The sequence below is a fragment of the Coturnix japonica genome, chromosome W, assembly GCF_054131305.1.
Source record: "Coturnix japonica strain WE chromosome W, WE-NBRP24, whole genome shotgun sequence".
NCBI lineage: Eukaryota > Metazoa > Chordata > Aves > Galliformes > Phasianidae > Coturnix > Coturnix japonica.
This window is the reverse complement of record NC_140701.1, coordinates 6,678,076-6,706,037: the sequence shown is the minus strand read 5'-3', so window position 1 is coordinate 6,706,037 and position 27,962 is coordinate 6,678,076. Positions and strand designations below refer to the sequence as shown.

At 44.8% G+C, this 27,962-nt stretch overlaps 2 protein-coding genes across 2 annotated transcripts in view; both read left to right on the top strand.

Annotated features, from left to right (window-relative positions):
• Positions 1-27,962, top strand: part of LOC146754426 (uncharacterized) — a 599,901-nt gene that overhangs the window by 256,257 nt on the left and 315,682 nt on the right. Inside the window, exon 2 of the mRNA XM_085527628.1 lies at positions 3,644-3,650. Coding sequence (XP_085383754.1) covers positions 3,644-3,650 — 7 coding nt within the window. The remainder of the gene's footprint in view (positions 1-3,643; positions 3,651-27,962) is intronic.
• On the top strand, positions 6,235-7,306 carry LOC146754440 (obscurin-like). The gene is made up of 2 exons (XM_085527457.1): positions 6,235-6,489; positions 7,134-7,306. Exons 1-2 carry the CDS (start codon positions 6,240-6,242, stop codon positions 7,304-7,306), a joined length of 423 nt encoding a protein of 140 aa, XP_085383583.1. The 5' UTR covers positions 6,235-6,239.

Sequence of the window (27,962 nt, the reverse complement as noted above, 5' to 3'; positions counted from 1 at the left end):
GCTGCCCAATGGGAGGCCGTGGGAGGCCGGCGCTGGGACGGGGAGAGGAGAGAAGAGACAGAGGCAGCACTGAGGTGGGATGGGCTGATGGGGAGTGCGGGGAGGACAGGGGGGTGTGGGGCTGTGGGGGGGCAGAGGGGGATGTGGGGCTGCAATGTGTCAGCGTCAGGAGCACAGGTGAAGGCAGCTGAGCTGTGTGAGCAGTTGTGTTTGAGTCTGGCTGCAGCTCTCTTAGACCCCACTGAAGGGCTGAGTGCCACTGGGAAAGGATCTCTGTGTGGAGATTGCTTCTACTAGAGGTAGTTCTATAAGACTGTTCTATAGAGCTGTGCAGGGGCTGTAAAAGGAGCTGAGGGGGACTGTAGGGGGGATATGGGGCTGTGGTGGGCCATAGGAGGACTAGGGGCTCTAGGGGGCTCTGAGGGTGTGTAGGGGTTGTGGGGAGCTATTGGAGGATATGGGCAGGTATGGGGCTTTAACGGGTGGTGTATGGAGAGATAGAGGGTTGTGGGGGCCTTAGGGTGATATGGGGCTACTGGGGGCTGTCGGGGGCAAATATGGGGAGGAATATGGAGTTGTAACAGATTGTGGGGGTGTAGGTGTGGTATATATATATCTATATATATAGATCTGTCATTGTCTTCATTCGAAGAAATCTGAAAATAAAGAGTCCCAGCTGATAGTAAAGACTACCCAGAGGGATGGGATGACCATATGGACTGTGCTGAGGATGCTTTATAATGTGTGATAAACACTGTGAAGCAGTGTTGCTCCAGGAAATGGCCCAATACGACACAGAAGCAACTTTAAATATCTTCCAGTCACAAGCTGTTCATATCTAATGTCTATTTTACCCAATGTCTTCCAGTTCCAGAAGCAGAGGATGCCTTTATCAACAAGCAGAAGGAGCAGAAGGAGGTGAAGGCTGCACCAACAGAAAATGCCACGCTGAGCTGCGAGGTGGCCCAGGAGAAGACGGAGGTGAAGTGGTACAAGGAGGGGAAACTGATCACCTGGTGCAAGAAGTTCAGGGTGGAGTCAGAGGGCAAACAGCGTTGGCTGGTGCTGAGCCAGGTGGAGAAGAAAGATGCAGGGGAGTACAGCTGCGAGGCTGCTGGCCAGAAACTCACCTTCAAGATTCATGTCACAGGTAAAACAGGTGTTGTCTGAAATACAGCAGAGAACAGTAAAGTAAAATCTAGTTTCTATTATACAGTGATCCAGTTGCAGTAGTCTGTGCTGAGGTTTTTTCCCTAGACTTGATTGCCTGGGTTTGTAGAAAGTATTTGGTTTTAGTATGGCACAAAGACCTGTTTCAGTCTGTCTGTAGAATAATAATTACTGATATATGTACAGTGGAAGCAATATTCAAGATATTATTCAAATCTCTCCTGTGCCTGAGATCCCAAACTGTAATTCCTGTTCACAGAAACATTTGACTAAGATAAGTATGTGCAGTGAGGCTGGAGTGCATGTTGTGCGTGCAGCCTTTCATGGCAGGAGAAGCAGGAACTTCTCCTAGTAGTACACTGACTTTTTACTATGCCTTTATGTTGGAGGCTGCATCTGGATAGGTGAGTCTGCTCCTCACAGTAAGAGACCTGGTAGAGCTGACTATTCCCAGAGCTCAAAGCAAAATAGATAGCTGCAAATCACACACAAAGAAGAAAGGACTGCGTTGGTGAGCATATTTCCTTTATGCCTTTGACAGTCACAGTTGTGGCAATGGTAGAGGCCATGAGGAGTCTGTTCAGGAAGCCAGGAGTACTGTTCTGGGTCATGAAAAGGCAGCCAGTGATTTGACTATCACACGTTTATGTGTTTTGATGTTTCACAGTGGGTCTTAAGTAAAAGGAACTCAGGTTTTGGTTGCCTGCAGGACAGATGTTCTTTTGGGTTCAATATGTTTGCATAGTGACTTGCAACCATGGGACTGGTGTTCAAGGACCCTCTTGGTTCCTTCAGTTCCTCGGTTCTTTCTTGCCTAGATTTGACACTTAGTTTTAACAGAAGAGCTGATATTCTCTAGTGAAGGCTATTAGTTTGGGCACAAGTGGTAACCTAAACCTGTTCCAACCTGTACATACAAACCTGCAAGATGGTCTCATTTCAGTCCCTCAGTCAATACTTTTTCTTTTCTTCCCTCAGAGCCAAAACCTGTGTTTATAAACCAGGAGCAGGTGCAGAAAGAGGTGAGTGCTGCCCTGGCAGCAAGTGCCTCCCTCAGCTGTGAAGTAGCACAGGATCCAACCGAAGTAAAATGGTACAAGGATGGAAGACTGCTTGCCTCCTCCAGAAAGTTCAGAATGGAATCTGTGGGCAAAACACAGCGTCTGGTTGTGGAGCAGCTGGAGAAGAAAGATGCTGGAGAATACATCTGCGAGGCTGCTGGCCAGAAGATGACCTTCAAGTTGGAAACAACTGGTGAGCATTCGCTTTGGGAGCACTAAGCAGCTTTGGTGGGATGTGGATGTGAGGGAATGGGTGGTTTCATTGACATGAGAGAACAGGCAGTGATGCTGTGAAACCAGTTGGATGATGCTCAGCCTGGCCATGTGCCTCAGAGCTGTTTGCTCAAGGAAGCCAAGTGTAGTTGTGGGTTTGCTCTCAAGAGCACAGTTTGGTAGGGATGAGTTGGCGGTTGGACTAGATGACCTTAGTGGTCTTTTCCAGCCTTAGTGACTCTGTGGTTCTCTGCTTCAGGAATGACCTACTCGCTGACTTACACACGCGTCCAAGTCAAGGATGCAGCAGAAATAAAATCTATAGCAGAAAAGGCAGAATCTCATGCCCATCTTAACGTTAAAGGTAATTATGCTTCTGATGATAATTTTGCTTAAATTATCTTATGTTATAAACCAGCTAACATCCTTTGCTTGAATGTCAAGGAAGTTAAACACCACCAGGACCTTTCACAGAAATAAATACTCCTACCTACCTACCTACCTTCCTGCCCTCAAAATATCCAGCTTGTCTTTTGGGATTTACTTTTGCTAAGTAAAACAGATTATTTTCTTAGGAGGTTGATTTTCTACCACTAGACTTCAGATTTATGTTTGAACGTTGAGGGATAAAAAACATAGCTTGTCTTTTTCTTCACTTTCTCATGTTGTTTGAAAAGAGCACAGAGTTTGTTTGTTTTTTTTACTATATACAATGTTAGGGTATATATATGATGTTAAGTGTGATAAAGAAAAGGGAGACATTTGAGTTAGCACACTACTCAAGAGTTCAGTCCCCAGCTTCGTAATGCGAGGAGTTTGATATCGGGGTGGGAAGGTCATGTTTTGATTTGGATGTTGGACTGGGAATCAGAAGATCTGGGCTCTCTTCAGGTTGTCAGTCATATTGTCTGACTTCTTAACAACATTCCTTTCTTTCTAGTATTTTTTAATGATGTTTTAAGGCATTTTGAGGTGATAGGTGTAGTGTTCATGTGCAGTAATGCTGACGTGAGTAAGTAGGGTGATAATGTAAGGGTTTTTTACATTCCTTCTAAATCTCTGCTTTCTCTCCTTCCATCCTTCTTAAAGAGCAATCCATTAATCTAGTAAAGGAGCTGTGTGATGAGGATGTGACTGAGCCTGAAGAAGCCAAATTCGAATGCGAGATATCCATTCCTTCTGTGAAACCTCCCAAGTAGTATCTACGTGGGGAAGTCTTACAGGCTGGCAGAAACTTGATTATGCAGCAAGAAGGCACCATCCACCGGCTGACCATACTGAAAACCACCACTGATATGACAGGCAGCATTCAGTTCTCAATTGGCAAATCAAAATCCACAGCCAATCTGCTCGTCAGAGGTAACATATCCTGGCTTGGTTTACATCATGAAGATGGAGAATTAATTAATGTACAGTCTTCCTTCACTGGGGTCTTTGAAATATTGTGTGTGTGTCTGGAGGTTCTGCTCCATTTCCAGTTCAAAGTCATTGGACACTAAATGAGACAGCTGCGTCTCAGTAAAAGATCTGTATGAATAGTTGTGATGTGCTTACTATTCAGATCTACAGAGCTGAGGTTTTGTCCTTGGCTATACCAAAGAAGTCAAATCAGGTGAAATTAATTGTATTTCTGAAGTAGACAAGTTTAAGTTTGGTAGCACCTAAATTTGATGCAGTTTGTCATTGATTTTATCTGAAAGAAATTTGCAGGCTTTTTATCTCCTGTTGTCCCCAGTGTAAGGGTCTCCATTCACATCCTAAAGTACTTATTATATTTTCAAGTCACTCTTATTTGAATAAAAGCCTCAACTGGGAGCAATTTAATAAGCACAGAGCAAGAGCTGGAGCTTGCATTTGGTAGATACTATACAGTATTACTTTATAGAAATGTAATCAATGGCCTTCCCTATAGACAATCATTTGTTTTATCTTTAGAGTTGTTCAAAGAACCATTGTGAACATGAAATTAATTGGAATGGAATAGATGCAAGAGACTTTCCTCTTCTTCCAATTGTCCTCATCCTTTCTTCTCTTCCACCCCTGCTTTTCAGATTACCATATACAAATCACCAGGAAGTTGGAGGACAAGACAGCTTTGGAATGTCATTCTGTCACCCTGTCCTGTGACTTCAGGCCTTCTCCAAAGGTTGTGAAATGGTTCAAGGGCCACACACCCATCGAGCCCTCTGAGAAGTACAAGATCAAGAGGGATAAGCATTCAGCAGAGCTCCAGATTCTGAAGCTGAAGCCCGATGATGCTGGTGTGTACAAGTGCAAGGCGGGAATTGCAGAGACTGAGGCCACGCTGACAGCTGAAGGTATGAGCAGGGAGGGTGGCCTCTTCCATGTCCTATTTCACCTCAGATTTCTCTTCTTGAGGTTGATTTCTGCCGTTCTCTCCTGCTAACTTTGCAAATGTATAAACTTCACTGAGAAGATTACACAAAGATTATCTAGTCCAGCCATTCTACCACATCCCAGTATGCTTTATAGTAACAGTGGTAACAGTTCACCTTGTTTCCCTACAGCCCACGATGTAGAAGTAAGGAAGCACCTGCAGGATGTGGAAATTGAAGAAGAGAGCTCTGCTGTCTTCTCCTGCGAGCTGTCCCATGATGACGAGGATGTGGAATGGTTTCTGAATGGCAACGTCCTTTACACCAACAATTACAATGACATCAAGAACGTTGGCAACTGCTGCACACTGACAGTGAAGCAGGTTAAGCCTGAGGATGCTGGCCCAGTGACAGTGAAGTCAGACAAGGTGTCAGAAAGCGCGCGTCTGAAGGTGATAGGTGGGTCTGATCACAGCCCTCCTGGATGTAAGAGATGCTAAGGAGCTCCAGTTCATTCTATTGTGCAGCAGTCCTGCTTCTAAAGCTCACTTCTCTGGGGTGACAAGTCATCAGGGGCTTTCTTCCAGTGGAAGGTTCCATTGCAGCAGATATCAACGAAGGAGGATGGTTTTGGTGTCCTGCCAAAGCATTCAATTGCTTTTTATCATCATTTTACTTAACACAAGGAGAGTTACAGGAGCAAATTTTTTTACTGCTTCAGTGCCATGCAGTGTCAATGCTGTTGTCTCCAAGGATTTATGACTGCAGGGAGAGATCATTCAGTGTGTGTTTTGCCTCTGGAATGACTAATGACCAGGCTGTGAGCAACCCGATCTAGCTGTGAATGTCCCTGTTTATTGCAGGGGAGCTGGGCTAGATGGCCTTTAAGGGTCTCTTCCAATTCTAAGGATACTGTGATTCTAATCTGCTCTCCCCAGTAATTAAGCTCTTTTACTCTACGCGCTCAGAGTTTGAAGGATTTCCTCTTTCTCCTTTCTTTTGCATTTGGTGGATCTTTTTTCCTCAGTGTAAACCTCTGATGTGTGAAATAGAAGATAGATAAAAGGAGTCAATAAAGAGGAAAATCAAAAGTGTTCAGCAGCTTATCCTCTTAATACTGTGGCCTGCTGTATGAGCTCTGCCCCACGTGAGGGCAATGCCAGCTCTCCAGCTTTAGAAGAGCTACATCCCAATTTTTTCATATGATATCAGTCCCACCCACGGCAATGCAGGCTGTCCCTCCTGTTCCCTGTATTCTCCTACTGAATACTTGAGAATTCCATAAAGCGTATTCAGTCAACAGACATGAAACCACTTTAGGTTCTATATTGGTGTCGTCAGTAATGGTAAAGATTTATTGATACCTCTTTAAAAATCTGAACACAACTGGAAATGTCTCAACTTCTGTATCACGTTGTTCTGTTTTGCCTGTTTAATTGCAGAGAAGCCTGCTGTCTTCATGGAGTGTTTGAATGATGCTTTTGTTGAGGAGTGGGGTGTGATTAAATTGGAATGCGAAGTCTCTAAAGAGAAGGTCAAACCAGTGTGGAAAAAGGACGGTGTTGTGCTCACTTCTGGCAACAAGTTTGAGCTGCTACAGTCTGGGAAGACCCTATGTCTCCTTCTCCATGACCTCGAGAAGTCAGATGCAGGTTTCTATACCTGTGATATTGGCACTGATGTTGCCAAGTCAAATGTCGGCGTTCAGGGTAAGTACTGTGGAAAGTGAAGGAGTGCTAAAAGCACATTCAGTGTGGTCACTATGTCTTACACCTATTCCCCCACGAGCCTTAATAGTTTCTACAATAGAACTGTATTTCTGCAATTTAGCGCAGTGATGTCTGGAAAATTCCCATTGCTTTTGAAGTAAATGTATCTCCTTTTGCCGTGAAAATCACAAAACACGTCAAGAATGTCCTGGAAATGTTTCCTTTCTAAACATCCCTAAAATGGAGAAATGGTTTGAACACCAGTAGGGGTAGGATGGTAACAAATTAGCTAATAGAAACATTTAATGTCTTGTCGTAGGCAAAACCCTTTTTCTCACGCAGCATCCTAGAGTTGTCCTCTCTGTTAGGTTTTTCCCTCTGTAGCTCATTGAATCTTCATTGTGCTCCATGGACTGAGCTGCTCTCCTTGTAGTTCTTCCAGAGCAAAGCCAAGAGATTCACGTCTCTTTTTTTTTATAGCTTTCTGGTAATTCTGAGTGGAGAATGTCTTAGAGAATACATCAGTGAGGAACGCAGCCATGATCTGCAAATCCTGAGTTCAAACACCAGTACTGCTACTCACATTGGTCACGAATGCCTTTTCTCCATCTAAACCTCATACTAACCTATCTCTTATCTTCCAGAGCTGAATATTGGCATTAGCAAACGGCTGAAAAACACTGAAATCCAGGAGGTAGAAGATGGCACTTTTGAATGCATTCTGTCCCATGAAAGCATTGATGAGTTCAAGTGGACACTGAATGGAAGCAGAGTGGAAAGTGGTGGGCGATTTAAAGCTTCTAACGTGGGTTGGTAAGAGACTCTCCTTATCAAAAGTGTGACTCCTACTGACTCTGGGGAAGTCGTTTTTATTGCCCGTGGTCTAACCTCCAAAGCCTCTCTGTCTGTGAAAGGTAATGAGATGGGAGAGATTCTGGGGTCTGATTCCTTCAACTGTCTTCTGATAAGATTGTCATGAGAGCTAACTCATAATATGGTTAAAGTGAATAGCAACCTTCTACTTGAACCTTGAAGCACTGAGAATTTCTCTTAAAAATAAGTAAAAGGAGGAACCATTTGACACAAATGTGAGAACTACCCAAAGCACTGGGGTAGTGTTGGAAATGGGCATCTCACTACAGCTTGTTCCATTAACAGTAAATCAGGAATGATCTGTTGAGGGAACTGTGGGAGCAAATATCCTCTAAGTATAAGCTGAAGGGATGGCCTTCACATCATCTAGCTGTACAACAAATTCCTATCTAGAACATGTGCATCTGAGAGCATCATCTGAGGCTCCCAGTGTGATCAGTGGAGAGAAGGAAGAGGCAGTTTTCAGACATGGTTCATCATCCTCAATGGGGTAGATTTAAGAGAGAATTAATGGTGCCTGGAATTCTATTGTCTGTACTTTACAGATTACTGCTGGCTGTAGGATGGCCTCTGTTGCAAGTGCCTCTCTAACTTATCTCCAGCATGTAAATGCGTGTATTTTGAGAGAGGCATCCTACCCTAAGTGTATGTTACTCAAAAAGCATGTTTTCTTTCAGAAAAACCTACTGAGGTAACAAAACAGCTGGAGGATAAGACAGCAGCAGCAGGGCAGGACATCAGCCTGAGCCGTGAGCTGTCGAAACCAGATGTGAACATCAGGTGGTACAAGGATGGCAAAGCAATCAGAAAAAGCCAGAAGTACGACTTGCAGCAGGAGGGAACTGGGGCCATTCTGATCATCCATGACTCTACCGCCAAGGACAGCGGGGAGTACACCTGTGAGACAGAGGACTCTGAAACAAAAGCCAGGGTCACTGTGCAAGGTGAGTTGAAAAGCACACTGGGGAAGGCATGTAGAGAAGTCGAGGTAAATATCTGCAGCCTGTGGGTGATGTTTTTCTCTTCTGTTTCCTTGAGCGGGATCAATTCTTAGTTTTCAGAAAATATGGTGGATTAAAATATTTTAGTTAAAATAATCTCTAAACTGAATGATAAATGGCATGAGAAAGCAAAGCTGAGAACTAAGCTCCAGAAGAGAAAACAAAGTCAAGTATGGCATATTTAGAGACAGGTGAAGAACCCTTGAGCGCACTGAGGAGTACTAGGGTGCTCTGGAATGTCTCTTGGGCTCCCTACAGCACACATACTTGCTCTGGGGCATGTCTGGATGTCTGTAGAGCTAATTGCGGGGCCCTGAGAAACCTCTGGGGCACATTAGGGGGCACTGGCTTCCATGTGAGTGTTTCCAGGTTCCCAGAAGTCAACAGGGAAGCCTTTGGAGATCCCTTGGGAAGACTCAGTGGGGCCCTAGAGTGATGTAGCAGCTTGTGTTGGTTGCATCTGCTTGGCAGGGAAGCGAGTTCCCTGGTGGGAGCTGACTGACTGGGAGGTGATTCCCTTGGTTTAATTAATTTAATTACCTGGATTATAATTAAATAACACTGTTCAGCATTCAATCAAGATTATATTTTTCCAAAGTACTGCAGTCGTGCATCTGTAGCAGCTTTCCTAAAATATATCGAGTTTATTTAAAATTCCAGTGATGCTCCTAAAGCACTTGAAGTGCATTGGAGGTGGCGAGTGACAAAACAGCTCTGAGAGAATCATCATCAAATCAGAACATTGGAACGGTAACTAATAGCAGAGATTCTGATAAGAATATTTAAATTTTCAAATTACCTTTTTCTAAAGTTGTATTTCACCAAGTTTCATCAATATGCACACTGAAGAGCTGACTTGCTATGTTTCTTTTCATAAAAAATCATGTGTTACAATTGAGAAAAGAAGGTATAGCATGTAACATCCTCCGAGTAAAGTGCAAAAAACATTTCTTCACAGTTCCAATTAATGTCTTAGGTTTTGTTCAGACTCACTAAATGATGTATTTCAGGGTACATCACATGGGAATATAAGAAGACTATTCAGAACAGGAGCTGCAGAGCAAGATGAACAGCATGTGAAGGTAAGGCCGGGAACCAAGGACACAGCTTTTGTGTCACTCAGCCACCTGTGGCAGAGGTCAGGATTTCAGCAGGGATTTCTGCAGACGTTCCTTGAACAACCCCAGGGTGGGTGACTCCACCACCTCCCTGGGCAGTCCATTCCAGTGCCTGGCCACCCTTTCTGAGAAGTAATATTTCCTAATGTCCAGCCTGAACCTCTCCTGCCGCAGCTTGGAACAATTCCCTCTAGTTCTATCAGTAATGACACGAGAGAAGAGGCCAAGCACCAGCTCACTGCAACCTCCCTTCAGGAAGTTATAGAGAGCAATGAGGTCTCCCCTGAGCCACCTCTTCTCCAGGCTGGACATTCCCATCTCCTGCAGCCTCTCCTCATATGGCCCCATTGTGCTCCAGACCCCTCACCAGCTTTGTTGCCCTTCTTTGAACAAGTTCCAATGCCTCAGTGTCTTTTTTGCAGTGAGGGGCACAAACTGGACACAGAATTAGAGTTGTGGCCTCACCAGTGCTGAGTACAGGAGGACAGTCACCTCTCTGCTCCTGCTGGCATCACTGTTTCTGATGCAAAATGTATGTAAGTGTCACATGTGTGACATCCTTTTTGATGGAGTTCTGTGACTGGAGTTCAATGGATTTGAGAGCTGACTTGAAGCCTGTGGGCATCACCCAGGAGTTGGGGTGAGAGGATGAGGCGTAGGAACAGGAACCTCTTTGGTCGTTATTAACTCCCAACTTTTTGGTCAGGAATCTCTGTGTGTTTCTTTATCATGTAAAGAACAGAGTCATTGTGCAGCTTGTGAATGAATTGATTCACACCTGCTGATTGGTGCTGTTCTCTACAGGGAGCTGCAATGGAAATGGACACTTGTGGTCCACTGTCCAGCCCCCTCCCGTGTTGGATTTTCTGGGCTTTGAGACACGTCTTCCAGATGCACTTTGTGTTATTTCTGATGTGTTGACCTGTTGAGCTCCAGCCCCAAAGGAGGATTCAAGTACTACCATTGGGAATGTAGTATTTCTTGCTAAACAGAATTCATGTGCACCCTTGTCTTTTGTCTGCACAAAGGATCTTGTAATCATCTCTGTCTGTGTTTCTTTTAGAGCCAGAGATGGAGCAGAGAGGAACACAGACTTGGGTGAATCTTCATTCAGGAGCAGGGACACGTCATGCTCATCTGAGGTGTCTGGCTGACAGCAAGAGCAGAGAGGTAAGTTTCATAGGGTCGCGTGCCCATTTTATTTTATTTTTCATTCATGATGCATAGAGGCGTTCCCCAGACAAAGTGAGCATTTCTCAACTGGACTTTCTAGAAATGAGCTAGGCAGTGAAAATGGGTTTGAAGCATTCCTAAGAGCCCCGCAAGAGAATGCTGAGAGTTAATCTGGCACCCTCCTTTGGAAACGTCCGTTGTCTGTCAGCTCTTCAGCTGTGCCCTAACACCTCCCATTGCGCTGCCACACCAGGATAGAATTCCAAGCCCACACTGAGTCCTGGAATGTTGTGGTGCTGTGTTGGAATCAGACGTGACCACGTGGTCTTGGCTCCCCGCCTTGTGGGGGGTCATGGTGGACCAGGCTGTTGGCCGTTGGTGATGTCATAAGCGGCTGGAATGAGGGGAGGAGCGGTGCGTTCTGTGTTCCTTTGTGGGTGAGCTAGTGGTCGGAGTGGTTGGTTGTCTTGTTGTTCTTGTGCCTTTTGTGCCGTTAGTTAGTTTTGTTAGTTAGTTAGCGTTGTTAGTTAGCGTTGTTAGTTAGCGTTGTTAGTTAGCGTTGTTAGTTAGCGTTGTTAGTTAGCGTTGTTAGTTAGCGTTGTTAGTTAGCGTTGTTAGTTAGCGTAGTTAGTTAGCGTTGTTAGTTAGCGTTGTTAGTTAGCGTTGTTAGTTAGTTCCGTTAGTTAGTTAGTTCCGTTAGTTAGCTAGTGCCTTTAGTTAGCTAGTGCCGTTAGTTAGCTAGTGCCGTTAGTTAGCTAGTGCCGTTAGTTAGCTAGTGCCGTTAGTTAGCTAGTGCCGTTAGTTAGCTAGTGCCGTTAGTTAGCTAGTGCCGTTAGTTAGCTAGTGCCGTTAGTTAGCTAGTGCCGTTAGTTAGCTAGTGCCTTTAGTTAGTGCCTTTAGTTAGTATCTTTAGTGCTTTTTCTTCTCACCGTCGTGTGCAGCAGCTTGTAGGTAAGCTGAGCTGACGTGGGATGGATGGGTGGGCAGTGAGGTGTTGAGAACTGCTGGCTGTTTGAGCTCACAGCACCGTATTGCTTACTCTTGACCATCAGACGTAATTTTCCCCGGTACACACGTTCCAAAGGGGGTATCAGTAAAGTTGGCACCTGTCCCGTGCTTCTTCCATTGTCTTTGCTTAGTAGTGGAAGCATTGTAAAGTTGCTGGGCAGACAGGCATCACGTAGCCTGAGACTCAGCATGTCTTGCAGCAAGTGGGTGGGACAGTTGTGCTGTGTGTGTTATTCCATGACTGTCTTAGCCCTGCTCACTGACCTGCTCTTTCTCTCTCCTCTCCTCACCCTCCGCCCACTGCCTCGGTGCAGCTTTTGCTCTCATTTCATCCGAGCAAAGCGACAAGGAACTGCTGCAGATAGCTTGAGGTGATCTCACTGCCAGGTACGTGCCATGTTTTGTCCCCCCGCATGGTTTTGCCGCAGGGTATGCGCGGGTAGCTCTGAAGAAGTCTGTCCATACTGTGCTGTGTGAATAGAGAAAACAGAAGTGTGTTTCTGCTCTGTTCCAGCTGTTCACACTTGCTGTGATGGGTGCTGCGTGCAGTGGGATCAGCTGTGAGCCTGAGTTGGCGGCGACGGAGGTACAGTATGAAGCTCTGGCCGGTCTGTTTTCCCTGTGTTGAGCCATTAGAAGGAGCTGCAGGTGTACTCTCCTGCAGGAAAGAATGGGCCAAAAAAAGCCTGGCCACCTGTCTGTGCCAGTGCCATTGCTGATTAGTCTGGGTAGAGAGAGATGCATCTTTGCATGGCCTGGCAATGCACGCCAGAAAGGGAAATAACTGTGATGAGACGTGCAGCTCCTTCTGAAGTGCTCCTGATAAGGACGGAGCGCATTTGCTGCAGCTTTCTTTGCAGATGTGCTCCTCACCTTGAAATCCTCCTGGTTTGTCCTCATCTCCTGACCACGGCCTGTGCTCTGTTTTGCAGGCTGATAACATGCGGGAGCCGCAGCTGGTGCGTGCTATGTCATCTTTAAACGTACCAGCGATTGCGGCAGCCCATGTTATTAGGAGCCACGTCGCCCAGGGGCCGGATGAGCTCTCTCTGGAGGTAAGCAGTTCCAGGCGTTCCTTGTTGTTGTGCACAGAATTAGTATAGAGTGTGAACGCCTCGGGAATACTCTCATATTTTGTGTCGTAGAAGAAGGCTTTTGTTTTAGCTGTGCTGAAGCTGGGATTGATGTTTCAATCTTTTGCAGGTTGGAGACATCGTGTGCATTGTTGATATGCCACCAAAGGAGATGAGCCCCTTTTGGAGAGGCAAGCGTGGCTTTGAGGTAGGCACACATTTTTGACTAGAGAGCACAGCTTCAGTAGAGTCGGGAATCTCCGGTTGGAGCTGCTCTGCCTGCACAGGATGGCTTCTGGATGCAAACAGTTGCCCTGTGTCGGTGTCAGAGGACCTTCCCTTTGGCTCTGGGCTTGGGCTAATGCCCACCTGTCTTTTTGTTCTTATTACAGGTTGGTTTTTTCCCTGGTGAGTGCGTGGAACTCATCAGGGGAAAACTGCCCGAGTCCATCCTACATTCGTTGCCAAAGCCAGGTGCGTATTTTACATTTGACAATGCGGGTTAGTAAAATGGGGTCTGAACGTGGCTTTCAGGGGGTTCATTAATGCCCGAGTTGAGCAAGCTTAGAAAGAGAACTGCATTAAGCTCCTTGGGCACCTCCAGGGATGGGGAAAATCCGTTCTTGCGTGTCTTTGTTGGGAACATGCTTTCTGTTGTTACGTGTTCTGTTGAATGTGTTGCACTCGGCCTCGTCCAACCGAGCCAGGGCTGAAATGAACTTGTTTTTTTCTTTTGTTGCGCAGAGCCAAAGAAACGGGGCAAGTTCATCTCCTGCCTTCGTTCCCTGTTGAAGGCCTGCCCCAGGAGAGCGAAGCAGCCTGAGCCTCCAACATTCTCGGGATCCATGTCCCTGCTTGACATCGTTGAGAGGTATTTAGCCAACAGGACTTGAGGGCTGAGCTGTAGGAATGGAAGCATCCTCTGCTGTTTGAAACAGAGCGCTTTTCTAAGCTGTGTTTCAGCAGAAACCAGGCATTGCCAGGAACAGGCAACTATTGGCAAGGGTTCGGTGCAGCTCTTCCCTCACCCTGCACCACGACTGACAGCATGCTCTGTTTTCTCTGCAGAATGAGTTCTCCCAGTAAGAGGGCAGAGTCAGCAGCTTGCAGTTGGCGTTCCTGCTTCTGCCTGGGCAAACCATCCCCTGTGGTCGAGAACCAACTGCAGAGCAGTGCCAGGGAGCCCTCTGAAGCTGAAGTCTTGGTCCTGGCAGGTAAGCATGCAAATCCAGCTTTCAAAACACTGCTTGTCAGCAACACAGGTAGAATTCATGCTTTCAGTGGGCTTGTACATCCTTCTGGCATTCAAGCCTGTGCCTGACATCTTCAGTTGACCCCTGTCTTTCCCAAATGAGTCTCTTGTCAACACAAGAGCTGGACCTGCACGAGGATCACTTTCAAGACAGTGACACTGTTGCTAGAAGCCTATTTGCTTCTGCCCACCATCAATGCATAGCCAAATGTCAAGAACCTGTTTCAAGATTCATCTTGTGAAACTTTGACACTAACTGCTGTGCGTCTACTCCTTCCTAGGTGACCCGAGCCCTTGTATATCTCCAAGACGCCAGGCATGTTACGATGCAGCATCCTGTGATTCCATCAATGAAGAACTGTTACTAAGCACAGGATGCTGCAGTTCAGATGAAAGCCTTCCGTATAACATCAGTTATAAAGAGAAGAATGCCATCATCGTTGAAGCTCTCGTTCATCCCATACCTGTTGAAGCTGCTGACCTGAGCCTGCCAGACTCCTCAGGCACCAGCCTGAACCGAGTTCCTTTCGAGGACAGCCCAGCCCAAGCACAGCACGAGTGCCCCGACAGCAGCACAACCATGCAGGCTCAGGTCAGCATTACAGAGGAGAAGCCAAACATCTTGGAGGGGGAGGTAGAATCAGGCCAAGAGTCCCAGGCTCCAGGCAACAGCACGACTTCTGAGACACTCTCGTCAGACAACAGAGAATGAGTCCCATCTTTCCTCCAGACCTCACACCCCCTCCTTTTTCCTATTGAATAAAGGCACGCTCGTGCTCAATCAACGCCTTGACTGAATTCTGAGTTTTCATTCGCAGAGATTGGGATGAGTACAAGAAACAGCAAGACAGCTCAGCTTGCAACGCTCTGGCTGTGGGGTGCGTGCAGGGACACTGTAACCATACAGGGAAAGGCTTCCACTGCTTCCTCAAGCTGTAGTCCAGCCCTGCTACTGCTCTGTGGCACAAAGCCCTGAGGGATGTTCCATATTGTTAACCTAAGTGAAGCCAGCTTCATGCACTGTGTTTTGTTGTTGCTGGGTGAGAGGGGGATGCACGTTGGTGAGAAGATGAGCATTGCTGGATCTGCCACGAGTGTCCCTTCTGCCTCTAAGAATATGTCCTAAGTAGGATGTGAACACTGCTGGCACTTCCTCATTGCACGTGCTTGGAGGTTCTTCAGTTCTTGCACATTTCAGGATGTCTGTCAGTGACTACGAGGAAATTCTCAAGTACTAGGAATTCCATGAAACAGTTGGAACGGGTAAGTGTCATCTTTGTACAGAAACAGCACGCCTAACAGTCTGTCTCACCACTCTAGAATTAATCTGAGAATAGATTAACAGCTCTTGTCAGTTCTCTAAGTCAGGTTTCATTTGTATAAATTTGAAATTCGTTTTTTAAACCAGTTGGAAATTGTAATGTTATATTAGAGAAGAATTCACACTCAACATTAAGCATCTGTGTTTTGATTTGTAGGTGGTTTTGCCAAGGTAAAACTCGGGCGGCATCTTCTGTCTGGTGAAAAAGTTGCACTAAAAATCATGGAGAAAGTTACTGTAGGGGTAAGCCAAAAGGCATTTAAATATGAGAATATCTTCTGTTGGAGTTGTGGAGTTCTCAAGAACACGGGGGCAGGTGGGATGGTACATACGAATGCAGCCTACTGGTCCCATTGCCTTTTGAAAGATGCTGTAGAGCTGGAAAAAGTTTAACAGAGCACCACAAATCTTGTTGCTGGTTGTTCAGAGGGCAGAATTCTCTGGCTTTAAAATGGAGGAAGTTATTACATCATTACATTACATTACATTATTGTTACATTATTACAGCAACTTTACCAAAATGCCAATGAAAATGCTGAATGTTTTACTTTTCATTTTTCACAGCTCTGTTTCAGAATTTCTATGGGAGTGATGTCAGTCATTGCTGAGTTGATGTTGAATTGTGTACTGTCCCATATGTGCTTGTTCTGTTCCACAGCAGTCAGATGTGGTACCTGGTATGTCACAGTAGTTAGCGATTTCATCGCTTGCTTTTATGGTCTCTTAAGGATGACTTGCCTCATGCTAAAACAGAAATTGATGCCATGAAGAACTGAAGTCATCAACATGTTTGCCCATTGGATCACGTAAGAGAGACATCAAAGAAATATTTATAGTCATAGAGGTAAGAAATAGTTTCTGCTTTCTGTGCTGTCTTTCTTACTTATCTTTCTCTGATACTCTCTAAATGCATTTTCAGATAACCTTATCTTACAGGGAAGCTGTTTGATTGCATTGTTTCTAAGGACCGCCTTTTGGAAGAGGAAGCTCCAGTCTTTTTTTGACAGACTGTTTCAGCAATTGCTTCTGTTCACAGTCAGGGTTATGCCCAGAGACCTCAAACCAGTGAGCCTGAACTGCAGTCAGTCTTCCATAAATAATAATGAATGTGTTTTTATTTTTCTGTTGGCAGAGAGAGTTACAGTACTCCACTCCATTCCAGTGGATTGCAGGAGAGAACTGAAGGGGGGAGAAGTAACACAAAGTAGAACTCATGGGTTGAGATAGAATTATGTACTGAGATAGAGAAAAGGATAATAGTTATGATGAATGCAAAAGCAATTGCTCACCACCTACCAATCAGTGTCCAGTTAGCCTCCTAGTAGTGGAAGAGATTTACATGAAGTTATACCCCCTTCAAACCTCCTTCCACAATATGTCATATAGTATGGAATATCCTTTGGCCAGTTTAAGTCAGCTGTCCTAGTTCTGTTCCTTCTCACTTCCTTGGGCTCTCAGCTGAGATTGACTGTGGCTCTGTACAACGCTGCCTGGCAGCAACTGTAAGCATCACTGCGCTATCTCCATTGTTTCTCTAGAATGAAAACGTAGTATTATATCAGACACTGAAGAAGATAATTCAGTCCCAGCTGAAACTCAGACAATAACTTGTGCTTAGGATTCTTTCCCTACAGGAAATGTTAGATATTTATTGCTATGTGGTACTGTGTTCTGTAGCTGAGCTGGATTTTGTTATCCTTGAAGAAGTATCTTCCTCTGAAAGGGGAGTAAAACATGATGCTCATAATGAGCGGAGCAGAGACACAGATCTGATCTGAGTGTTGGTTTCACATTTTTGTGATGCTCTTTGCTGCAGTTTGTATCTCGAGAGAAGCCCTTGTGGTGTCAGTCTGTTGTGTAACCTGCTCTAGTTTTGTGCCTCAAGGAAGAGTGATCCTTTAAACAAATGGTGGCTGTACAGAGGGTATGGGGTGAGATGCATTCCTCTGGCCCCATCCAATGGATTTTCTGTCACTGAAGTCTTGAAGCACAGGTTAGGTACTGAAAGGCTTGAATATTTCCTCACCAATAGGTTAGAGCTTGGCATTTTGTAAGCTGCTGGTATCTCTCAGTAAATCAAATCATTACAGCACGAGCATTTTCCTAGGCATCTTATGAAATCCCTCTATCTAAGGAACCTTTCCCCTCTGAAAAATGAATCATTGTCTGTATGTTTTAGAAGCAACTGGCTTCCAGCTGAGAAGCTGATGGATTTATTGGCTTGGACAGGAACTGGGTGTGGAGGTGACTTGTAGAGATTTGTGCCTGAACGTGCTGCTCTGGGAATCGTGAGACCAAGTTTCTCAAGAGCTTTTCCCACTCTCATCATCACTGCGAGGGATGAGGCTGCATGTTCTCTCTGGGTAATATGTTCAGTGCTTGGAAAGCTATTTCCTTCTATCTAGTCTGCTGTTTAGGTGTATGACTGTTTCCTGTCACAATCCCATCGTGACCTGCTGGCCAGAGCCTCAGTCAATCTTCATACGCACCCCCTCTCCCCACCCCGTAGGCATTGAGAAGCTGCCATGAGGTTCCTCTGCACCCTGAACAAACATCTTTTTCCCCAGCTTCTCTTCTCTGAGTGGGAGCTTCAGCCCCCTGCACAGGCTGGAGGTCATCCACAGAGTTTGTTTCAGGTTGTTATCCTTCCTGGCCAAAAACCAGATACAGTATTGTAGATGTGGTCCAGTGAGTGTTGAAGCAGGAATGACTTGTCCTGGTCTGGTTGTGCTGCTTTTTAATGCAGCTGATGATCTTGTTGTACTTCTTTTCTGTCAGAGCACACTGCTGGCTTGCATTCAGCCTGTGGTCTCTCACCACTTGTCCTCCTAGTCCCCAGGTCCTTTCCAACAGATACAAGCTAGTATTTCCCACCTGGGATATTGGAAGATGGGAACTTGCCAGCAGTCAGTGAAGATCTCTGAGACAGCGAGAGCGAGCGAGCTTTGAGTAGACTGGGAACCACTGTCCACAGCAGGAAATAAGAGAAGAGAAAAGATGTTTCCTTGGGCATTTGGGTGGAAATCATTCCTGACTGCTTTCTCATCCACCGGGAAAATCTGCTGATTGACAATTTGAAGCTGATAGACTTTGGACTCTGTGCAAAGCCAAAGGTAAGAGTATCTGTTAAATCAAATACAATGTGCCCCCAAGTAATGCATGTTTGACCACCGTATGCAACAGGGGCTTGTCCAAACAAACTCCTTAAAATCAAGCTGTTTCTGTGGCTGACATGTCATTGCATCTTGTTTGGATTGGCCTGAACTGTATGAGAGTGGTTAACAGATTGCTCAGAAGCACAGGTAGATAATTTTCTCTAGCTAGACTCCCTGTTTTCATAGTCTAAGCTGTAGATAATCTTGTAGGTATGTCACCTGTCTTATGCAAGGGTCTGTAATAGGAGCATGGGGTTGGTGTGCATAAGGAACCCTCTAAGGAACTGCATGTAGGATGAGATTGTGGATAGAATAAAATGACTTTTGCAGGTGACGTACAAATCCTGTGATTGCATATGCTTGAACTGAATTGTTTCTTGATCTTCAAACTGATTTCCAGAAGCCTTTATTAACATGTAAGATGGGTGCTGGTAAGAAAGAATGGGAAGACTGCCTTACTGATTCCAAGAGAATTACTTGTCCTCAAATGATTTTTCCTGGCCAAAGTTAGAGCCTCTCACAGGTAATCGAGACCAACAGGCTGTTGTTGCACAATCAACAGGCACAATCTAGATGATCAGCTGAGGAAAATAAAGCATCATGCCAAGGGTACTAGATAAGTGAGCAGCTTGAGATCTGCACATTTATGTGATACTCATGGTCTTAGACAATATTTGTTTAGTGAGGTCACATTGAATGAAAACAAAATCTAAGATTAATGAAAATATACAAAGGAGAAGAAGCCTCTGAGGCTTCTGAAGTGTTATGACCAGAAGACATAAACTCTGTTTTTGAAAGAGCAATTTGCTCTGTTAATTATCCATCATTTTTGTGCAGTCTGTTTTGTCAGACTTGTCTTTAGCTTCCAAGTTGTATGGGAAGACTTGTTTGCACTGTAATGCACAATGTACGAAAAATTGAGAGATGAAAATGTGAAGAGTTTTTCTATCTTTGATTTCATGTCTGGAATTTTGGAACCCACTACTTGCAGTTGTTAATCTGTCCAAACTGGTCTGGTTTGCAATGCCCTCATACTTCTTGAAAAGCTCTGCTGTTAAAGGCAGAACAATTCCTACAAGTGCCATGGCCCCACTGTTGTTCTAATTCTTGTTTCTTTGTTTTCCACACGCTGCTTTTCAAGCCTCCTTTTTCTTTACAGTCCAAGTGAGAATTGCACTGTGAGGTGTCTGAACCTTGTTGTGCCTCTACATAAAGAGAACAGCAGCAAAGCCTGACAGGTGACTGTGCTGACAGCTCTCGTAGCCAGTAACACGTAACTGTGCTAAATCCCTTGTGATGGCTTTGATTTAATTTTTGCCAGTGAAATCCTTGTAAAAGGAACTGCAGCAGTGTGATGAGCTAAGGTGAAGATGCTGGTTTTAGTAGTGCTCTAAGCTGAGTGGAAGGGCAATTGAATGAGGGTTATATGCTTTCTGTGGACAATAAGGTTGTGGTGCTGTTGGGGTGGGTCCAGAGGAGGGGCCACTGTGATGATCAGAGGGTTGGAGCAGCTCTCCTATGAGGAAAGGCTGGATTGTGGCTCTGGGCAGCCTGGTCTGGTGGTTGGCGACCCTGCACATAGCAGGGGGTTGGAACTGGATGATCTTTGAGATCCTTTTCAACCCAGGCCATTCTATGGCTGTACAGTTCCATACTGGAACAAATATAAAATGCTAACTATGTAAAACATGGAGTCAAACCTGTGTGATTTGTCCACACCAGGAGGTGATTAGAAAACAATTTTTTAAGCTACAAAGCTGCTTGCATGAAAGGAAAAGAAAATAAAACTACAAGAAAAAGGGAAAACCTTTCTTCCTGAAAATAGGAAGAATAATGGACCTGACATGAAATTTGGGTGAAGCTGCCTGATTTTATGAAGCTATTCCCATTATTTTCTTGGTGCTGTGTTTCCCAAATGAGTGGTTTCTGGCTGTGCTGCAGCACCAGTCTGCATGTGAACATCAGCTCTATTCACCATCTGGGAAGATTAGGACTTCCCTTCTCCCACCAGCACCACTGAATTACAGTTACTCAGTGGTTAAACAAAGGAATCCTTAAAGAAGGGTTTACAGCTGTCATGTTATCTGAAGTGCTTGGGGCATTCTGATGCTATTAAGCTCTATGTATTAACAAGTTCAAAAAGAAAAGGTAGGCATCTGATTGTTGTGACAGTTTCTAAGTTATTTGGAAAGCTGTACCACCCAACCACTCCTTCTGTTTGATGGAGGTGACAAAGCTCAGTTTAATTTCTGACTGCTGTTTAAATCCTGAAGCTGGAGCTGGTTCCTGGAGCAGAAAAAGCTCGGAAGCTGTCCCTCCTACAAGCAGGCACCTCTGAGCAAAATATGACATCTCAATTTCTGATGGTAAGGTCAGGAGATCTGATTCCAGCGTCTAGCTTTCAGCTTCATGCTATGTTAGTGGGACCTTTGGAATCTAGCACTGACCAACAGCAACTGACAGGCTGGTAACAGTGCACCCCAAAACAGTTATGTGTCTATTTATGTTATGAGGGAAAATTGCATTGCATTGAGATTTCCTATTTTTACACTTTGCAGATCTAACTCGATGCTGGAAGAATCCTGTGCGCCTTGTTCACACCATTTTCAATGAGCTGGATGAGTCTGTTGTTGGCATTTTAATACCATTGACCAGGCAGGCAATATGTATGGAGTATTTGGCTCTCTCTACAGTCATGAATGTTTGAGTATCTTTAACATGTGGCTCATTGCTTCCATTTCAGGCTGCCCAGAGAAGCTGTGGGTGCCTGTCCTTGGTGTTGAAGGCGAGGTTGGATGGGTGATGGGCGGCCTGAGCTGGTTAGTGGGCAGCCAGCCCATGGCAGGGTGTTTAGAACTGAATGATCTTGAAGGTTTCTTCCAACCCAAGCCCTCCCGTGATCCTATGATTCTGTGATTTCATTCAGGTTTATTAAGATGAGATGAGTTCTCCTAAATGCGCTGTTCTCCATATGATTATAATTGGAGTCTAGATGGATGACTTAAACCAGACTCCAAACTTTTTGATGGCCAAAATGAAATGAAATCAATCCTTTACTGTGTCAGTAGTCTGTAACTAGAGCCCATCAGGTAACTCCCAGCCTCCTGCCTGTATCAGTGGCTGCACACAGTGAAAAAGTCTGATGGGATTTTAACCTCTAAAATGTTCCAAAGCAACCAGAGGGTGAATATATTCACTATGCAAATACCTGCAGGAATAAGCTTGTCATGTATGTCCTCAGGTAGCACAGTAGTTAATGGTGGGACTCAGTAGGTCATGCTGAAAGTTGAGTCTGCTGATCTTGAAGGTCTTTTCCAGCCTACATGACCTTATGCTAATATTTCTGTATTTCTTTCTGTTCAGCTCCCAGAAAACCTCCCACCCAGCCCCCAGCTGACCCCGTGGTGAAAAATAAAACAGAAACCTCAGTGACGCTGGCATGGTCCCCTCCGAAGATGCAACGCCCCATTCCAATCGATGGCTACATTGTGGAAGGCAATAAACTAACTGGCTTCACGTGGGTGAGGTGCCAGGAGTCTCATGTCCCCGTCCCAGAGTTCACGGTGAGCAATCTGTCTGAAGAGGCTGATGATCAGTTCCGAGTGTCTGCAGTCAATGCACATGGATAGAGCCTGTATCTGGAATTCCCAGGAAGCGTGCACCTTGGTAAGCACAAAAACCCCAATGGAAATGGGTCAGTATGAGCTGAGCAGCTGTGTTGGTTCCCTAAGGATGTTTCATTTGACTTTAAGGATAGCAGTGCATTAACACACCAAAGGCTTTCCTTTATTCCTAGTTCTCCTATCTCTTATCAACCTCCAGCTACCACTAAAGTGATACAAGTTCTGTTTCTGTGACAGAGACGTGAATATCCTTATCTTTTGATATCTCACATGTGCAAGAGGCAGAACTTTCTGTAACAGATCTTAAGCACAGAAGTGCTTCTTCTAGCACTCATGCAAAGGGAGAAGTAGAAATGTACCCATGATTTAATCTTCCATCTCTAAATGAGATACCAGACTTGCATCTAAAGAGCATTCCATGTTCTTCCTCAGGACCAGTCCTGGTTGTGAAATCCCCCCTAACAACTGGTGAAGCTGTACTTGGAGGGGATGCCATGTTTACTACTGATCTTACAACAATGTGTTGCAGCACTTGGTACCTCAGTGGTAAAGTCTTACAGGAAAGCGAGACCTGCATCATCAAGAGAACCCAAACTACTCACAGCCTAATCATAAAGAACATCACCAAGAATGATGGTGGAGCAGAAGTGAAATTTGTTGCCGAAAATGTTGATGTCAGCACCAAGATGAGAGTGAGAGGTGTTTGCTTTGATCCTTCTCCTTTCCTCTTCCAGTCAAGGCATAGTTGCTGTGATCTGATGATTAGAACTGGGGCTGCAGGCATTCACTGCCTGTACCAAATACCTGAAATTGCATCCCATGGACTGATGTGAGTCCTGGTAATGACCTAAACATGATAGCACTGAGTGTAGGGTAAGCCAGTCTACCCAGCTGCTTGGTATCTGAACCAGATTGCTTCATGCCAGCTGATGAATGTCTGCAGTTCACAGCTACTGGCCAGTGCATTCAGTCAGCAGGTTTACCACTGCATCACCATAGAGCAGTACTTTCAGCTCCAGGTTCAGACAGCCTTTCTGATTGCGCTGGAATAGTTTAGAAGTAGGGGAGCAATCATTCCAATAATATCTCTGTCAATCAGCTTTGCATGACAAAATAGAACAAAGATTCATGATGGGAGGACCTGTTTGTCATTGGGTGGAAACCTCTGCAGAAGCATGTTTAGAGCATTCTTAATCAGTAGAAGGAGATGTTTGGTTGATTTTTACTTAGTAAATCCGGCAAGAAGACCAAATGAAATATCTTGAATTGCTCAGCACTGACACAATGATGAGTGCAGGAACAGAAGGTGATACTTTTTCAGAGATGTTGCAGCAAACATTGACCACGTTAGCCTGATCTAAATTGAAATAACGAGGCCTTTGCTCCTGACAGGTGCTGCAGTGAGATTTACCAATAAGAGCAAAGATGTAGAAAAGATCTCCGCTCGGCTGCGTGAGGAAGCCAAACTGCAGGCTGAGCTTTCAGACAGAGGTGCTACTGTGGAGTGGATGAAGGATGGGAAGGAGCTCAAGGCCAGTGAAAAATAGGAACTGCACATTGTGGGGAAGAAACACACCCTGAAAATTCACAGCGTCTCAATGGATGATGCTGGAAGTTGTCAGTGCATCTGTGAGGGGGATAAAATGCTCTATCAGCTTTCAGTGAAAGGTATGTGACAGTCTGGGCTGTCCTCTTCCTGCCCAGGGCCAGCAGACTGCATTCACCTGACTCCCCGACAGTCCAGCTGTTGTCAGACAGCATCTGGGGTGTTTTCAGTGGCTGTTTTGACTTGAACTGGCCAATCTGCTTTGTAGAGCCATATGATTTCTGTGTTCTGTCCTGTGATTCGTCCCTAAGATATAGAGGAAGTCAAGGGAAAGATAGGAAAAAGAGCATCCCAGCCTTCCTGCTCTTCTCTCAGGGTGGCCATGAGAGATGATGTCAACAGCTCTTTTTGTTGCAGTGATCCAAAATGTAGAAGAGACCTGTGAAGAGTCACAGGGACTAAATTGATGGAGAGCAGAACTTCCTGCCAAGGCTTGTCAGCTAGTCTTAATTTTGCTTTTCTTCTCTCTCTTTGTCATGTTAGCATAATATTTCATACTGGCAGGTCTGCCCCCAGAATTAACCGGCACAGGCTGCTCAGGGAGGTGGTGGGATCCCTGGAGGTGTTCAGGAACTGTGGAGATGTGGCCCTGATGGATGTTATCAGGGGGCATGGTGGGGTGGGTTGGGGTTGGAATCAAAGGAGGACCCCCATGTATTTCATCAGGAAGCACTACTGGTAATAAGACCTTTGGAGCAAATCCTGGTAGGGCCACGCTCAGCTGGTCCAGTCCGGAGGCTGTTCCTCCTTCCTGCAGTATCTGCAGTGAAAACCAGCACCTGCTTTTGTGTGGCTGGGCTCACATCCAGCAGTGGTGAGGGGACTACAATGATAAGAGACAGTTCCTGAAAAAATGAATGAAATTTGACTGTATGATAGGATGGAGTTAAATGTATTGACAGGATCTCAGTGATCCCAGTGTCCATCAGCTGGCTCTCGAGCTCCTAAAAGACAGGCGTTCTGTAGAATGTTGTTGAATTTGTATTATCCATCTGTGTTCTTGGAACAGCAGAACAAATGCATGCAAAATCCGGACTTGATTTTAGCAGCTCTGACTGCGCTGTCTCAACAGACCCAACTCAGCTGTGTGCGCTGTTTTGAAATGATATGTTAACAAGAAGTTGGAAAACAAACTCCATTACCCGCAGTAAAATAGGACCGTGGCCTTAGGCTTAAACTTTTGGCTAAGACAGTGGTGAGATTTTGAATCTTTGAAGTCAATTATTCCAGTGTGTGTTAATAGGGGCCAGTTTCATCATCTAACTTTTGAGCTCCAATTAATTTCCATAAAGGAATTCTTTTTTTCTTTTCGGTCCTGAATGATATCTCCATCTTTTAGGCTCAATTTGTTTGCAATGTCCTGGTGAAGTGGTACAAAAATGGCCAAGAAATCATGACTAGTAACAAGTTCACAATGGAAGATAAAGGGAAACTGCATAATCTTCTGGCTTCACCTGTAACGAAAGAAGATGAGGAAACATACATCTGCAAAACTGGAGATGACACTGATTTTTGATTGGAAAGTCTCAGGTAAGTTTGTGAGGCAAACATGGGATCACAATCCATGTAAAGCACTTCAGACTTAATTCATTTGATTTGTCCAACCTTGTGGGTTTCCAGTATTTAGGACAAAGATTGCATAACTCTATTGAAGCAATTCTGACCTTCCTGTTGTTCCTATGCAAATCCACAGTATGAGCAAATAATGTAACTGTGTTGTGATGAATTCAAGACAGCCTTAGCTGCAGCTGGGGCTGGAGTCACAACTTGAGCCCTGACATCTGGGCTTCATTCTTCTAGTTCATCTATTGCCTCAGCACTTACATCATCTTTAAACCTATGACTGAAAGGGTCCTAAGTTCTTAGCATGGGAATCCTGTCTCCTCTTTTGACAAATTAAACTCCACATTTGGAGAGTTGAGTGTCTCCTGCTGTACCCGAAGGATATTGTGATCTCTGAGGTGTCTCCCTGAGGTGCTGTAAGCACAGCCATTAGCTCATAGTGCAAGTAAAGCACTGTCAGGTCAAGCCTGGAGGAGTAATGCTTGTCACTGACCTGTTCCTGTTCAGGGTGGAGCTGGTGGGTAAAATAACACAAGAAATTGTCATTGAAATTCAATATCTGTGAAATTCAGCTGGCTGCATTCACAGAACCTGGCGTTAAGATCTGTTTTCTGGTTTATTTCTTGAGCCTATTTTCCATTACCCAGTCCTCATTTATGAACCGAAGCTCTACTGAAAACCTTTTGCTGTGTATGCTCATGCTGCAGTGCAGCTCTTGTGATCTTTAACAGCACATTCACGTTCCTATGATCACAGGATCCTTAAGGTTGATTAAGACCCTCTAGTCCGACTGCTCACCCATCACCATCATGATGCTCACCATCAGCTAGCTAAAAACTCAGCAGAGATGATAGATCATGCACAACACTGGATTTGGGATGGCTAGAGATTCCTAAGATATTGAAGGATTGCTTGCAGGTGGTGTTGGCTCAGGTATTCACCCTGCATCCCACCTCCCGTTCTGTTTGGTTGAGAATCATGCATTCTGCAATTTCACTTTGTAATTCAAAGACCCTGGCTTTATCTGTTGAAAAACTGTTCTAAAACAAGCCAAGAAGACTCCGTTGGAACTGGTTGATGCAGAACAAAGGCATCCCCAAAGGACAAGTTGCACTGTTTGATGAACATTATTGGATGAGAGCTAAGCTAAGATTTAAAAAGTTCTGGGGCTGTCTCTGAGCATCAAATCCAGAGGAAGCCTGCATGATTCCCTGAGAATGGATACCTCCTACTTTGGTGTAGGGTGAAGGGAACACTAGCAGTAACTCCTATCACAAAATGTCACATGGCTCAGACAAAAAAGCCATTAAGAGGGCTTAATTAGGAGCACCAAATGGTCACAAGATGGTCTTAGGGCAGGGAAGTAATCTATCTATGTGATATTGATTGATGCTATTAGTTCTTCACAGCTTGACTCTAGAGGGACTACTGTTCTTTGGTCACCTAGTTTTAAAAGAATAGATGGCTCCTGTCTATTATAATTTTTAATGCATTACTTGTTCACTGATGCCATAAATGTGCCTGGCATAGCAATTGGCCTTGGTATATTCAGTGACTGAAAGCAACAGTTGTTGCTGTAAGAAATGCAATACTAAGCTAGGTCTGCCTGTAGCTGACAGCCATCAGCTTGCTCCTCAGGCCGGTTGTGTCTGGATGAAATGAAGAGCATGAAATACTTATGTGCTCATCAAACTCTGCTTGTTAGCTTAGAGACAAAGTGTTGAATAGGTTTGTTCATGCATTGCAAACACGTTACTTATCTGCCTTCATTTTAGCTTCAGAAGAACGTGTGCAGAATACAGAATTGATTAAAAGAAATAACAACTCTCTGCATAGAACTTACTCTTTCCTTACACGGGAGAATCAAGCAGACGTTTGTATGTGAGTACCACCAGAGGTGAAACTTGATCACCCAAATGTAATGAGCAGAGACATTACAGTCAGTTCTAACTGTATCTTCATGCTGTGCTGAATAAGCCTGAGTCAGGATGTAAACCACTTTCTCTTTTTTTCTTCAGATGAAGCCATTAATTTTGTCAACAAGCCCAAAACAACTCCAGAAATATCAGTCAGTCCTTCTGAAGACCTGCAGCTGGTGTGTGAGGTGTCAGCTTCAAGCGGAGCTGTCGTATGGAGAAAGATCAAACAGAGGTGAAGCAGGACCAGAAGACAGCCATCATCTCCCAGGGGACGCACCGCAAGCTCATGGTCAAAAATGTGACCCTGAAAGACCGAGGGAGCTACAGCTGTGAAACAAAAGATGACAAAGCAACATTCCAAGTGAAATTCAGTGGTGAGAAAATGTTTGGAATCCCAGTGAGAAAGGAACGGTTCATTTTGTGTGTCTTGCATTTGGAGGATCAACTGACAGCCTCTCTGGTGCAAAACATTTTGGCTATAGGACTTTCTTTGTCATCTAGTGTCATAGCAACACTTTTCTACATGTGCTTCTCCATCCAGGAATGAATTACTGCAACAAACAATAGGCAAGGAGGGTAACTTGTGCAGCTCTTGTAGTCAGCTGGTGTCTGCAGGGTTACAGTGCAAGAGCACACCAGGCATGCAAGGAGTGAGAAAAGGGGAGGTGGTTGAAGAGATCTGGTTACAAAATTTGAATGACACAATGAGGTGGAAAATGCCAATAATCAGACTCATAAATGGCCTGGGTTGCAAAGGCCCACGGTGCTCATCCAGTTCCAGCCCCATT

Coding starts and splice junctions, on each gene's coding strand:
- LOC146754440 (XM_085527457.1), top strand. CDS start 6,240: ATGGAGTGTTTGAATGATGCTTTTGTTGAGGAGTGGGGTGTGATTAAA. Junction 6,490..7,133: donor GTCAAATGTCGGCGTTCAGG/GTAAGTACTGTG, acceptor CTTATCTTCCAG/AGCTGAATATTGGCATTAGC.